Genomic DNA, 15,051 nt, shown 5'->3' with positions numbered 1-15,051 from the left:
CGGCCAGGCTCCGTGGCAAGCCCGGCCACCAGACGCTCGCTGACGAGTCCTCCTTCTGGGCCTGGCTCCAGAAGGGGACCCCGGGCTTCCTCCGGGCCGGGTTTCCTCACTTCTTTGTTGTTCTTTCATGAGGTCTTTTGAACCAATCTTAGTCTGGCTCCTTGCCTGAGACCAATTTGCCATGGGAAACCCTACCAGGAACACAAGGTTCCAGACAACACAGCCCCCAGGTTCATCAGGTATCGGAGACGGCCTAGATATTAACATTGGTTGTATCGAAGTTAGATTCCTTTTCACAATACATTTGTATATGTTAAGGTCACTTATGCATACACTGTCAGCCATACAACTCTATTGATGCACATATCACCCTTTAAACACGTTTAATAAAAAAAGTGTGCTAAAGAAACTCTCACAACTCAATATACCGTGAAACGTTTACTTTATTTGATCATGTAACAACAGTAATCAACAAATCATTCAAAGTTTGACCTTTGGGTTCAATATAGTGTTGGAAGTTCAATATACATTATATACAAGCATGTTAGCAAGTTATGGCATAAGATAACTGTTAGTGCCACCGCCTCACGGTGAGGAAACTGTGGAGCGCATAATTGCGCCGTATTTGCGCATAAGATGAGGCCCCCTCCGCAAGATAAGGCCCCATGCAGTCTGCGTGTAGGGAGGGGCGGCCCTGCGGGAGAGCATGAATTGACAGTGGTTACATATCCTTCGAAATATGCCAAACTTGTGTGCAGGCGTCATTGGGGTGCTCCAGTATTTTCACAAGTAGAACTACATCCACGGGTATAACCTCAGTTGCTTCATTGCTGAGGCAGTGTATATGAATAGTGTCAAACTCATTTCAGTTAATCAGCCACACACAGCCCAGCTTGATCTTAAGTGGACCTGACCAGAAGATTACCCTTAAAAAAACACCTCAAAATGTTTTGCTTATTTTCAGTTTAAAGAACATCAAGTACACTACATTCTTAACATTTTCACAATGAATAACCAATCCATTTACAGGTTTTCCCGACTGGCTTCCTCCTGATTCTCTTGAGTCTCTGGAGCCTCTGTGCTGACGTCATACAGCTCTTCCTCCGTGTGCGTTTTCATATGTCTTGTCAGGTTACAGCTAGATCTAAAATCTTTTTGACAGAAGCAGCAAGAAAACTGCTTATCCCCTTTGTGGGTTCTCATGTGGCTCCTCAAGTTACTTTTAGAACTGAAATCTTTGCCGCAGAAGCTGCAAGGATACGGCTTCTCCCCTGTGTGGATTCTCATGTGGTCTGTCAAGTTACTTCTAAGCCTGAAAGCTCTCCCACAGAAGCTGCATGTGTGCGGCTTCTCTCCTGTGTGGATTCTCATGTGTTCTGTCAAGTGACCGTAATAGCGGAAACTTTTCCCACATGTTTGGCAAGAATATGGCGTCTCACCTGTGTGGGTTCTAATGTGAATTTTCAATACTGATTTCTGAGTGAATATCTTCCCGCATGTGTTGCAGGGAAATTCGTTCCGCTCACCTGAGTGGATTCTGATATGGTTTTTCAATTCTGATGGTCGACAGAATTGTTTCCCACATGTTTGGCAAGAGTATGGCTTCTCCCCTGTGTGGGTTCTGATGTGGTTTACCAGGTGACTATTACTTTGGTAAGCTTTCCCACATTGGTTGCATGAAAATGGCTTCTCACCTGTGTGGATTAACAGGTGTCTCTCCAGCGATGATCTAAATTTAAAATCTCTTCCACATGTGACACATATTAAAAGCTGTTTCCCTGTGTGAGTATCACTGTGGATCTCTGACAAGTTAGTGTTGTTTACATCATTACTGGGACTTTTGCTTTCAAAATGTTGATTCTGTGGTCTTGGCTCTGCACTTCTAGTTGATCCTGAGGCTTGCTCGCCTCCCACCTGATCTTGGCTCTCAGCTACATGAGAGTTGTGACAGAGGAGCTGGTGCTCACCCTCCTCATCAGATGCAGTCAGGATAAAGGCATCGATCTCCTGCTTCACTATGCATCTAAACGGCTCTCCCTCCTGACTGGTGCACAGCTCCTCCTGCTCCTCTTTAATCTTTAAAGGCTCCTGCTCATCAAAGAATTCCTCCTCATCCTCTTCCTCCTCCTCCTCCTCCTCGTCGTCCTCCTCCTCACAGACGTGTTGCTCTGGGAGATCTGAAGGGACAGAAAACCAGAGGAATAAATACTACTGCAGACATAAGGAGACTTTAGTAGGCACATGTAACTAGTGCTGCGTACCGTTACACCGAACCGGTACTGGACTTGTAAAAAGTTTCGGTTCAAGTCCGGTTAAAACCGGAACGTCGGGAACCGGTACTTGGACTCGCAAAAAAACTAGCACTTACGTATTCTGGTGTCTGTGGTTATTTAAACATTCCCTGATAAACGTTATTCAGCGTCAATAAATGAGTGCTAATCCCAGTGTGCTCAGTGTACAACATCACATGTCATTTCACCTTCGATTCACGGTTTGAAAACGTAGCATTTCGCCACATGCTAATGCTAACCGGAGGTGAAGAATTTTCAGAATAAAAGTATTAAGTTAATAGTGTGAACTTCCGGTTTTTTCAGAATAAAACTGATTTAAATTAAATAGTGTATTTAATTCAAAATTACGCCATATCAACATTGATTTTAATTTCTAACAGTATGTACATCACTATGTATGTAGTATGTACTGTATAATGTACACATGTAGAGTTGTAGAAAATACATGGTGTGCAGACAGTACAGTACACTCTGATAGTACAGTCACTACAGTGTAGCCTATACTGTATAGTAGGTGTGTAACAGTGTAATGCGTATAGTCTACTCTACACTCTACCTTTCAGCAACGTTTTAGGGATTTAGGCTCAGTCAGCTCAGGGACTGTTTGGTTACTTTAGTTTGAACTTTGTAGTAGTTCACTGTAGTTGCTGTCATAAGTCATTTGTAGACTAAGTGGCAAAAAGTGTTTTTTTACATTTGTATTTTGTAGAGAAATGTAGACACAAGTTGGAAGGGAGCACAATAAACCTGATGAGTTTGAATTTGAGTTGATTATGAGTTAATTTTCAATTGATAATTAGCTCACAATAAGTTCACTTTAGTTACTCACACAACTTGACACAAGCCATGGGTTCAGGTCCGGACTTATAAGTCCGGACCTGAACCTGAACCTCTGGACTTGAGTCCGGACCTGAACCTGAATGTGAGTCCAGGTACGCAGCACTACATGTAACGTTGTAGGGGAGACTGGGGACAATTGCATCACTTTTTGCATTTCTCTTAGTTTATCAGAGACTATTCGACTAGACCAGTGCTTCTCAAAGTGTGGTCCGTGAGCGCCCCACTGGTGGTCCGTGAGCGCCCCCTAGTGGTCCGTGAGTATATTGGTAACATTTCACATTTGAAATAAATAAATACATTTAAGTTCTCCGCACTCTCGCGGGAACATCTCCGCAATGGAGCGAGCGTAAGTTTCACTTTTAATTGCATGATATAGCCCAGCGCAACACCTTCAAACTAGGGCTGTGCAATGAATCGTATTTTAATTGCGATTATGGCTTGCGATGATTATGAAAACAGCATAATTGACAGAATACGATTATTTTGCTGGGTGCGCTTTCGCCCCTCCCTAAAAGCCCACTCGGCCACGTGGGAGTGACATGTGTTGTGAGTGTTCAGCGCAAGCGAAGATGTCAGAACAAGAGCAGCAACTCGTTAAAAAGAAGGGTAAAACTATTTCCACTATTTGGAAGTACTTTGGCTTTCAGGAGTCCGACATGGAGCAAAACAAAGTACAGTGCAGGATTTGTTACCAGGTTGTGTTGGCACCACACGCTAACACAACCAATCTCTTTAATCATCTGAAATACAACCACAAAGTGCAATACGACTGGGCAATAATACAACAAAAAGCAGACCAAAAAGCAGATGCCCGCTCGACTTCATCCACCACATCATCACAGTCATCGATTCAGGGCGCATTGTACAGAGCAACGGCCTAGGCGACGAGCTCGCAGAGACATTACAGGAGCCATTACATTTCACATCGCGAAAGATATGTGCCCAGTTAGCAACCAGGGCTTTAAGCAACTTGTCAACACGGTGGACAAGCGTCACGTGATGCCGTCTCGGTATTATTTCAGCAGGTCTGCGCTGCCTACGCTATATGACAAATGCTGTGAGGATGTTGAGAGAGATGTGGCTTCAGCTGACTACTTTGCGACCACAACGGACCTATGGTCTAGCCCAGGGGTGCCCAACCAGTCGATCGATCGCGGGGAGATTCCCAGTCGATCGCGAGATGTGTCTAAAAATAGAACAACAATATTCTGTTTTATCGTTAATGTCCTATAACATAATCTTCCTGTGCCAGAATAATGCACTTGAACGCATCAAAGCTTTGTGATTGGCCGGCGTCACCCCATGGGTCGGGGCGTGGCTGGTGGGCAGTGGGCACTAGTGCGCTGACGTTGTCCGTGTCAACAGGAGTGACAGTCCGCACACACACAAGACCGCAATTATGGCAGAAGCAAAAAAGCCCAAAATATATAATTTTCACTCCGAGTGGGAGGATGATTATTTGTGTATCTATTCCAATTCAAAGTCCATCTGTCTCATCTGCAATGCGAGCGTGGCTTTATCGAAGAAGGGTAATTTAGGAGCGGCATTTCAAAACAGTGCACAAACGCTACGAGACGGAATTCCCTCCAAATTCTGCCCTACGCTCCCAAAAGGGGAGGGGCCTGAAAGGACAGCTAAATGCACAGCAGTCTATTTTCACCAGGCCCAACAACAAGAGCAAGGCTGCTACCAGAGCATCTTATCGTGTCAGGCACGTTCTTGCGAAACACATGAAGTCTTTCAAAGACGGCGAAGTTGTGAAAGAAGCTTTCCTGGAGGCTGCCGACGCGCTTTTGGGGGACAGTCAAAAATAACAGTGGCATTTCAACAGGTTTTTGATATAATAAAAACTCAAGTTAGATATCGTTATTAATCAGCTGTAAGTTTTAGTTTGTTTGAACTTATTCATTATAATTATTGTACAAAATGGTATAAGAATGCAAACATTAAGATCTGTTCTGTTTAAATTGATTATAGTCTATTATCAATTCAGGTTAAGAAACTAGTGTTGCTTGCATCCTATTTTAAAAGGCATTTCTTTTTATACTCTAATAAAATGCAACAAAAAAAGGGTTTGATTCTATTAATTTTGTCTTTTTTATTGCACTTTGGCAGCAGATTCCTGTGTAGCTTCAGATCTGAGTTGTCTTATTAGTAAGCCTAATTTATACTTTTGTAGCAACACTATTTTTATATAATGGCAAAGAAAGTGTTCAGAGTCTTTTCTTTTTTTCCTGCGTCATGTGGCAGCACTGCCACAAGTTCCTCTTCAGAGAGGGTCTTCAGTACAGGTGGCAATATCGTCACCTGCCTGCGCTCATCTCTGAAACCAGACCATGTCAACAGGCTGGTATTTCTTGCAACAAATCTTTAAGAGATGACATGAGCAGCCCTACCAGCATTTGCAATGGTGACCAACATTTTTTTATTTGGTCTTAAATTGTAGTTCAACATTTATTTCCTGTTACTTCTGGACCATGACGGTTGGCCAGCCTTCAACGTTTAACTGAGTGGAATATGTTGAATATGTTTTACCAAAATGTTGGCTATATGTTAAGGAGTTTTCAGTAGGTTGTGACAGTGCACTGCAACATATTTGATTTCATTTATTTTGGTCTAATTTATTTTTATTTATCATATTAATATATGTTTAGTATGGTTTTGGAAGTGCGCTCCAACATATTTGTTGATCTTGTTTATTGGTAAAATATTATTTGTTTTAAAGTTCAATAAATGGTCAATGAATAATCGTCAAAATAAATCGTGATATCAATTATTGACCCAAATAATCGTGATTATGATTTTTGCCATAATCGCACAGCCCTATAATAAACATACATATCATATACGATATGTCCTAATTACCCACATAATTTAAAGATGAATACATATGACAGATTGTTAACAATATACATTTCAAAGGTAAAAGGTTGAATATTGCAATAGACCCCAAACCAGGGACAGTTGCAACACACATCAGGGACGGTCGCAAGTCGCAACATTTAAACAATACTTTATTTCACTATTTAACTTTCCGTTTTTGTCACAATGAGCATAGTATTCTTAAAATATGTAATTGTTGTATTCATACAATAATAAGATAGTATTATTTATAGTCCAAAACGGCAACTGATTTAAAACTGATTTTTGGCTCTCTGCAAAATATGAACTGCGTCCTTTTGGGTGAACTATCCTCATTATTTATCTCAAAATTACTTTTGCATGTTCAAATAAGCAATATAACTTTGTATTTGGGTTAAACATCCTTTAAATCACCCCAAAATAACTTTTAAAAAATGCTGTTGGATGGTCTATCACAGGGATGGGGAACCTTTTTCCTCTCATGGGCCATTTCAATTTTTTCGAAATCCTCCGATGGCCGTACAAATTATTGACCTCTGCTTAAAAATACTAAAATCACAGCCCATTCATTTCGCCTTTCTTTCATGCTGTGCAAAGAAAAAAAAGCAACCTCTTAATCCAGATATCTTGCCATGACTCGCGTATGCACAATTAAAAAAAAAAAAAAATCTAATTGCGATTTTTCTGACAAATATTGCGATATTTATTTTTAACCCTTTAACTGCCAGACCAAGAAAAAAATCTATGGAAAAATTATATATTTTATCAAATGGGCCACAAATAACCACAAACAATTATTTATTTTTTGACTGACCACAGTTTTTATGGCCTTTTATGGTAAAAGTGCATTTTCAACAATCATCATATACAGTACAGAATGTGTATGCATCAAACTCAAATAAAACAAACTCTAGATTTCCTTGATTTTTTGCGTGTGTTTATAAATTACCTCGAGGGCCGTACCAAATGGTCTCGCGGTCTGTATATGGCCCGGAGGGTCCCCACCTCTATCACAACATGGCTCATTAACTATGGACAAACACGTGTTGCAGTAGTCAGCCGTGACATAAAACCATGTGCTAGCTACACACACATATTTGAACATATGTTTTTGGTTGCGTTTATACTAGGCGTAGTTCCAGCTAGCGCAGCCATGGGCAAACTAAGGGCCGCGGGCCATATCCGGCCCGTTGTGCTTTTGAATCCGGCCCACCGAATATTGGTACAAAGTTTTCCAAATTATAGTAAAGACCGCATTATTTTTGTCTTTTTCCTGCAATACCCGGCATTTCAGTTGATCCCACTAGATGGCGCACTCTAGACATAATTGACCTTTGCTGGAGTCTGGTCTATTCTCTCAGCTGGCCCCACTCGGCAGCAATAACAGTTCATGGCGAGTACGGCGAATACAAGTTGTAACAAGCAGTAGCGCTGAGCAAAGTGACTAGAACGCGACCACACACTTATTAAAAACACTTATATAAAGTCAGGCAACACTAACAAGCTTAGTGTGATTCTGTTTATTTTACCTTACTTTAATAACCATCCGTTCACTGTTATTGACCATTGTGAAGAGGCAGACATTTTCCTGTTGTTTTGAATTATTGCAGCTATCGGATGGAATCAATACATGGGCTACATGTGGCCATCACAAGTAAAATCATAACGAAAACTACGCCGGTAAAATATCCGTGTAGAAAACGGCTTATGCCACAATATGATAACAAGCAGGGCCGTATCCAGGATTTCCTAAATACCGAGGTCCAAACATGCTAGGGGGGTTCGGGGGTATACCTCCCGAGATTTGGGGGATTTTCATGATCTAGTTAGGTGGTTTTTAAGTCCTGTGGGGGGTCACAAATTGGATAATATATTGATTTCAAACCATGTCAGCGGGCTGCAGCATCAATTATTTTTGAAAGTGTAATACATAAGGATCAGTTGATTGTTACTATTAATGATCTGCACATGCAGAAGAGGCTAAAATGATCACAAAACATTGTCAACATTCATTTTCCATGTCTCTCTCCTTTCCATAACCTGCAACCTCTCTTCCATCTTCTTTAGTCTCTGTCCTGTTCATTACTCTCTCTGTCCTCTAGTCTTTCTCTTTTGTTTAATCTCTCCCTCGTTGTTCACTTTTTGCTCCTCCTCCTCACTTGTCGCTCCTGCCAGTTAATTAAAAGCAATTCAGCAATTTAGTTCATTTCACTTGTTTGTTTGAATTTTTATTTTTTTTAATCTGTTTTGTTTGATTCTCAAAAGAGAACAAAGATGTAAGCAAATTGTGTTTTATACAATTGTATGTTATTATGACATAACTGCAATAGATGTATGTTGTTTTAAAAATGATGCCTATTGTCTATATTGTAAATGAAGACTATTGTTATATAGATAGATATGGGGTTATTAAGCCTATATTCTTTTGCGTGACTGTACCTTAGTGATGCAAACACAGGTATGGTGAAAAAAGAGAGAACTATTCGAAGAAGAAAAAAAACAGCGTAATATACCATCTGACAAAGGCCTGTGCTATAATGCTTCAATTAACTGGCTATTCTTTATAATATACTCAGATCAATAGGAGACAGAGGTGTTAAGTTATAAATCAAGGGTTTTTATTATTATTTACAGCAGGGGTGGGGAACCTTTTTCCTTTCAATTTTTACAACATCCTCCGAGGGTCGTACAAATTATTAAATTCAACCTCGGCTTAAAAAACTAAAATCACAGCCCATTAATTTGGCCTTTCTTTCATGCTGTGCAAAGAAAAAGCAACCTCTTAATCCAGATATCTCATCATGCATGCTAGGGCTGCACGGTATTGAAAAAAAACTGACATCGCGGTTTCCCCCCCCCCTGCGGTATATATTGCGTCTTTTTTAACCTGTTAAACCCCAAAGTCCCGGCGGGTACTTAACTTTTTTTTTTCACGACAGTGTCTCGGGATCGTAATATTTAAGAACCTATTAATGTGTTATACCAGATTAACGGAAATAATCTCAGCTAACTGACGATACAAACCATTTTATACCAAAACAAAACACAAGTCTCCTAAGAAGCATCTAAATGACCCCTGAGCGAAAAATGCTAACGCACTTTGGCACAGAACTCACGATAAAAGTACCCTTATTATTACTTATCGTAGCTGCACATACAAGATATCCGATTAAAGAGGTTCCACAGATTATTTAGGCATATAGTATCATCACTGAGTGATCTGAACTCGGACAGGGGAAGCAAACACAGATATCACAACACGTACCTTTACGTAGCTTCAAGGGGAGATGTCTCACCGTAGCTGTCAATCTGATCAAAAGACGTGTTCAATGGCATTAAAACGAGAAAGAAAAAACGCGGCTGAATCGGTTAATCCATAGGTTTTTAACGTCTCTGTATAAAAAAATGATTTAATTTATAATCCATAATTCCATTTTTATGTAAATATCGCAGAGCAAAAGTTAGCTGCTAATGGTAGCCACCATAGTGGCTGCTGCTTCCGGTCTTGGCTATGCGGAAGTCTCTCACACACACATTACCAAATAAGGACTGTGTGATTTCCCCTCGATTCCATTGGCTCTGACGGTCAGAAAGAGATGTCACATGTCAAAATCCAGCAAGGTGGGCCAGAGATATGGAAAATCCACCCAAATGGCCCCAAAAGAGGGTTTTTTTTGGTGCTAAATCTGTCTAAAAAGGTCAAATATCAGGGGAAGTTCTACACACACCAACACATGAACAAATAAGGAGTGAGAGTGACGACGCGTAGCCAAAACCGGAAGCTGCATACCACCAAGGTGGCTACCATTAGCAGCTAACTTTTGTGATCCGATTTTTACATAAAAATGGAATTATGGATTATAAACAATTGCTTCAAAGCCACAGATACATTATCAACCTATGGATCAACCGATTCAGCCGCGTTTTTTCTTTCTCGTTTTAATGCCATTGAACACGTCTATCAGATTGACAGCTAAGGATATTGTATGTGCAGTTTCGATAAGTAATAAGGGTATCTTTATTTTGAATTCTGTGCTAAAGTGCGGTAGCATTTTTTTTAAATGAATAAAACCGCACGTCCCTGCGGTGTGAATACCGCGCATGCGCATACCGCGGTTATCGCCATGACACGGTATATCGTTCAGCCCTAATGCATGCACGTGCACGGTTGTGGCATGACCACCAAAACAGAAAGATATGGACACAAGATGTGTGCAAATGTATTTACAGTTAGTAAAAACCATGAATTAATGCTTTGACAAGTCTGCAGGCAAGACGGCAAAAGTTAAAGTCTGCTGCTTATTGTTCTACTTGGCCAAAATAGAGTCAAAGAGTATATGAGAGTGTGTTAATTAATACATTTGGCAGTTTGGAGTAAGTCTGTAGATTTGTTTGTGTGTGTGTGTTTCATGTATAGGCCTCTCACGATAATTAATTTTGTTGGGATACATTTTCCCGGAAATTATTGCGATAAACGATAATATTGTCGGCACCGTTGTATGACCATTTTAGACCACTGACATAATGATAATATATAATATTATAATATATATAAATATATAATAGTTCAAGTACATCCTTTCAAACTGCTAGTCACATCCTCATGTAAATGTATCAAGGTCAGAAATGTTATGGAGTTCATTTTTATTTATCGTACAATAAGTCAATTAATTGCTTATCGCGACAGGCCTATGCACACAATAAAACAGTGGAAACAAACATGTGTTTGACTTTCATTAGTGAATGAAACTGTGTGCCCTTTATAGTCTGTGTCCAATATTGTGTATTTGTATATACTGTATATATATATATCCTATATATATGCTAAGGTCCCGCTACTGACACGATAGCAGTCGCATATGTGTAATTAAACCCATGATATCAAAATCTCACTCCAGCCAGGTACCCAAAGTTGGCAACCCTGAGTATACTTGAAATAGGGGCTCAGCAGAAGGTATACTCGACATTGAGAAACGGCCACTGAGTACATTTACTCCGTTTTGAGATACTTGTACTTTACTTATAAACAGGGGCGGCGCCAGGGGGTAGCTTGGAGTTGCTATAGCAACTCCAACAATTCGCCTAGCAACGGCTTAGCAACCCCATTGTTTTGTTATGAAAATGTATCTATATTTATACACATTCTCGCGAGATCTATCAGGGGTCGTTGTTCGCTCCCATCGCTCTAAACGCTCGAGTTCCACCCATGGTTTCACCACGGCTGCCACTGCCAGCTGTGTTTACTCGCATCATTCAAACAAGACGCGCTGGCTTGGGAGCTACAACTAAAACAAAATGAACATATTTTACCGTGATTAAATTGTAATACACGTTTCTAAATGATGCCGAAGTAACAACATACTGATACCGGTTAGTAAAAACCATGAATTAATGCTTGACAAGTCTGCAGACAGACGGCAGGCAAAATCACTTTTAAAATGCTTGTTTTCTGAATGAAGATCGGGTCGACCAGGCTAAGCTAACGTTGTATATAGGCCTACTCCGTCCACACTCACAACAACGGCCTACAGACATAAATAAACCAGCGACTGTCTTCGCCATGACACAGACAGTCTGTGGTTTGTACTTGTTAAACTTTTGTCCAGTTTCTGAACAGATATGAGATGTGAGCTCTGTGTGCTAGCTAACGGCTGATGTTTTCTGGTTGAACGTCAGTGGCAGGCTGAGATCCTCACCACCACTGCTGTGTGTGTGTGTGTGTGTGTGTGTGTGTGTGTGTGTGTGTGTGTGTGTGTGTGTGTGTGTGTGTGTGTGATGAGGTTAAATGCCACAGCATGCCAGTTGAAACAGTGAACGATCGCTATTGTGTACTTGTACGCTCAGGGTGTAATGGTATTATACAAACATTTTGTAGGAGCACAGAAACAGTGTTCAAATTCTGCTTTTAGAAACTTATTTTGGTTGTGCTTACCTTGCAAAGTAACGTTATAAGTGTCAAAGGAATGTTGTTAATGTAAATATTAAGGATAATATTGTAGCGTGTCCAAGTATAGTTATTTCAGTTATCAGATGTGCACAGTTTTAGTACATTTGTAAAGTTATTTAGGCAATGTTGTTGGTGGGAGTTAGGGAGAGACCGCCCCTTCCAGGTGTGTGTGTGCTTTTTCCGGTGTGTGTGGAGGGAGTACGAGACGGTAGGAGTTGTGTTCGAGTGTGGGGAAAAGTCATAATGAGTGTTATACTATCGTGTGGCTGTGGCCGTCAATACCAGAAAATAAAGAGAACGTTTTCGACATTGAAGACTCGAGTGATGCTATGATCTTGAATAGCGGTGAACGCTACAATATGAACAGGCTTGTGCTTGGCCCACTGGTATTGTTTGTTTATTTATTTTGAAAATTAACTAGCAACGCCGTGCTGTCATATAGCAACTGCAAAGCTACTGCAGCAAAAAAATCCTGGTGCCGCCCATGCTTATAAAAAGGTAGTAAGTAAGCATTTCAATGTTTTGCTACTTAGTACTTCTACTCCACTACAATTCAGAGGTAAATCGTGTACTTTTACTCCACTGCATTTATTTTGTACCTTTAGTTACTTACTTTACAGATTTGGATTCAATGTGTGAAATATAATCAACATTTAAATAAGACTTTAGTTACACCTGGAGTAAATTCACAAACTACCCTGCATAAGGAGCACTTATAGTACTTTAAGTATATTTTGATGCAAATACTTTTGTACTTTTACACTAAATAAAAAGAAAATACTTTTACACCTGCAAAACCTATCTTTTCAATAATTGCAGAAGCACATGCACAATGTATTTGCTGAGCATCTACAGCATGAGGTCACCCGAGACTAGCATGTTTCTGATTGGATGAATAAGGCGAGTTGCAGCAATCCCCAGTCTCCCTGTCCACAGCCACAAGAGCATTTTAGTACCCGATACATATGAAAACACAGATTCATAAATAATTCACATTTCTCTGTTTGATATTGATAATCACCTATCGTGTGTATCTTTATTTCCTGTGTCCGAACGACTTCCACCAGTCTGCTCTGACGATCGATCTCTTCTTTGTACTCGGCGATAGTTTTCTGAAAAACTCCAACTATTTCTTCAGCAGCAGCAGCTAGTCGCTGGTTGACATATGTCCTAAAACACTCAACTGAATACATCGTTGCCTAACTATAAGTTAACAATTATCCACGAAACCACTACAACGTCGTACCAGGCGTCGCGCCCTCGGAAATACCGCTCAGAGCTCAGCTAGTGATGTTAGCATTTCTCCTTGTACTTCCGGTTTGATCGCGGGTGGCAACCATGCAACCATAGGGGCAACCAACGTTTGGGGTGCGTTGCCGCCACCTACTGGACTGGAGTGTTACTTTCCTAATGTGACCAAACAATGCACGAGGGCACATTTTCTAATTTATTGTAATGTAGTTATCTATTCTTGTCGATTGTCAGGAAAAACCAACACAAACACTGAAAAAACAAGCACTACATTATTTCTATAACTTTGGTTGATCTTAATAACACTTAACAGGCTGAATACTTTGTCTGATAATCTTAATGGGTGGGGTATCCATGATCAACATCAGCCTGTTCAGTGTCCTCCTCTCCACCACAGCTTCAAACGTGTCCTATTTGACCCCGATGACAGAGCCAGCTTTCTTAATGAGTTATTATCAGTCTGCTGGTGTCACCGGCTCTGATATCTGACATCTTGCTGCACACGTTGAAGGATCTCAGCTTCCTCAGAAAAATAGAGCCGGTTCATCCTCTTCTCGTATAGCACGACGCTGAAGTTGGCTTCCGATTCAGAGCATCCGATTCGGCAGTTAAGGGACATTTAATTTACAGCGCTGAGCGAACAATCCTCCGTGATTGAACCTCTTAAATCGCTGCATAGCCGATTTATTTGGACTGGATTATCCCAGAGAGTCTAAAGATTCTTTATAACCCAGTTTGAGATTTGTGAAACCTTAATTCTATTTGTGAAAATATAAACAAGGGAGATTTTGCTGCTTTTTTAAAATCTAGACCACATTAGACCAGGTCCTGATCTAAAACCACTATACCTACAGTACACTCATCAAATCTGGACTGGATTATCCCAGAGAGTCTAAAGATTCTTTATAACACAGTTTGAGATTTGTGAAACCTTTATTCTATTTGTGAAAATACAAACACAGGTGGAAGGCTGAGGTTGCTGCAGCAGGCCAGGATCAGAATCAGAGAGTGAACCTCCCAGCTGGGCAAGCCTTTATGCATTCTTGTATTTTTCACAAATAGCATAAAGGTTTCACAAATCTCAAACTGGGTTATAAAGAATCTTTAGAGTCTCTGGGATAATCCAGTCCAGATTTGATGAGTCTAGGTCTAGTGGTTTTAGATCAGGACCTGGTCTAATGTGGTCTAGATTAAAAAAAAGCAGCATAATCTCCCTTGTTTGTATTTTCACAAATAGAATAAAGGTTTCACAAATCTCAAACTGGGTTATAAAGAATCTTTAGACTCTCTGGGCTAATCCAGTCCAAACAAATCGGCTATGTAGCGATTTAAGAGGTTCAAACACGGAGGATTGTTCGCTCAGCGCTGTAAATTAAATGTCCCTTAACTTTCCCCTTAACTGCCGAATCGGATGCTCTGAATCGGAAGCCAACTTCAGCGTTGTTTGTATAGTATCAATATTTGCCTTCCAGTTAATTAAGTGCAGTGTTAATTTTGGCAGCTATTTTTGATTTAGTCTTAGTCTTTAGAGACGAAAATGGTTATTAGTTTTAGTCACATGTTAGTCCTTTTTATCCTTCATAGTTTTAGTCTAGTTTTAGTCGACGAAAACTCAAAACGTTTTAGTCAGTTTTAGTCGATGAAAAATCTTTACATTTCAGTCAACTTTTAGTCAAAATGTTTTCTCTCTTTAAACTAATTCAGTTATATTTATATAAGTTATAAATAAAATATATATAATTATGTTATTATATTGTACGATACCTTCCGAGTAAATCACCAGAAAAGCCGACACCTCCTCATCTCCACCGCTCCCATGTTTTCTTTTGTGTTGCCATAAATTAGTCTCTCTCCGTTTGT

General features: G+C 40.2%; 1 protein-coding gene across 1 annotated transcript; it reads right to left on the bottom strand.

The window, feature by feature from the left end:
* Positions 1-425: 425 nt before the first annotated feature.
* On the bottom strand, positions 426-13,266 carry LOC117560267 (zinc finger protein 501-like). Its single transcript, XM_034237129.1, has 2 exons — positions 12,962-13,266; positions 426-2,177 (listed from the first exon to the last, which is right to left on the bottom strand). The coding sequence occupies exons 1-2, from the start codon at positions 13,131-13,133 to the stop codon at positions 1,024-1,026; spliced, it is 1,326 nt and encodes a 441-aa protein (XP_034093020.1). The 5' UTR covers positions 13,134-13,266; the 3' UTR covers positions 426-1,023.
* Between the last annotated feature and the right edge of the window lie 1,785 nt (positions 13,267-15,051).

The sequence above is a fragment of the Gymnodraco acuticeps genome, unplaced genomic scaffold, assembly GCF_902827175.1.
Source record: "Gymnodraco acuticeps unplaced genomic scaffold, fGymAcu1.1, whole genome shotgun sequence".
Taxonomy (NCBI): Eukaryota; Metazoa; Chordata; class Actinopteri; order Perciformes; family Bathydraconidae; genus Gymnodraco; species Gymnodraco acuticeps.
The sequence above is the reverse complement of the archived record's forward strand: the minus strand, read 5'-3'. Positions and strand labels throughout refer to the sequence as shown.

Bases quoted from the DNA above. Each gene is read 5' to 3' on its own strand.
- LOC117560267 (XM_034237129.1), bottom strand. From the start codon at position 13,133: ATGTATTCAGTTGAGTGTTTTAGGACATATGTCAACCAGCGACTAGCT. The intron at 2,178-12,961 runs GTGATTATCAAT...CTGTCCCTTCAG, and splicing joins AATAAAGATACACACGATAG to ATCTCCCAGAGCAACACGTC.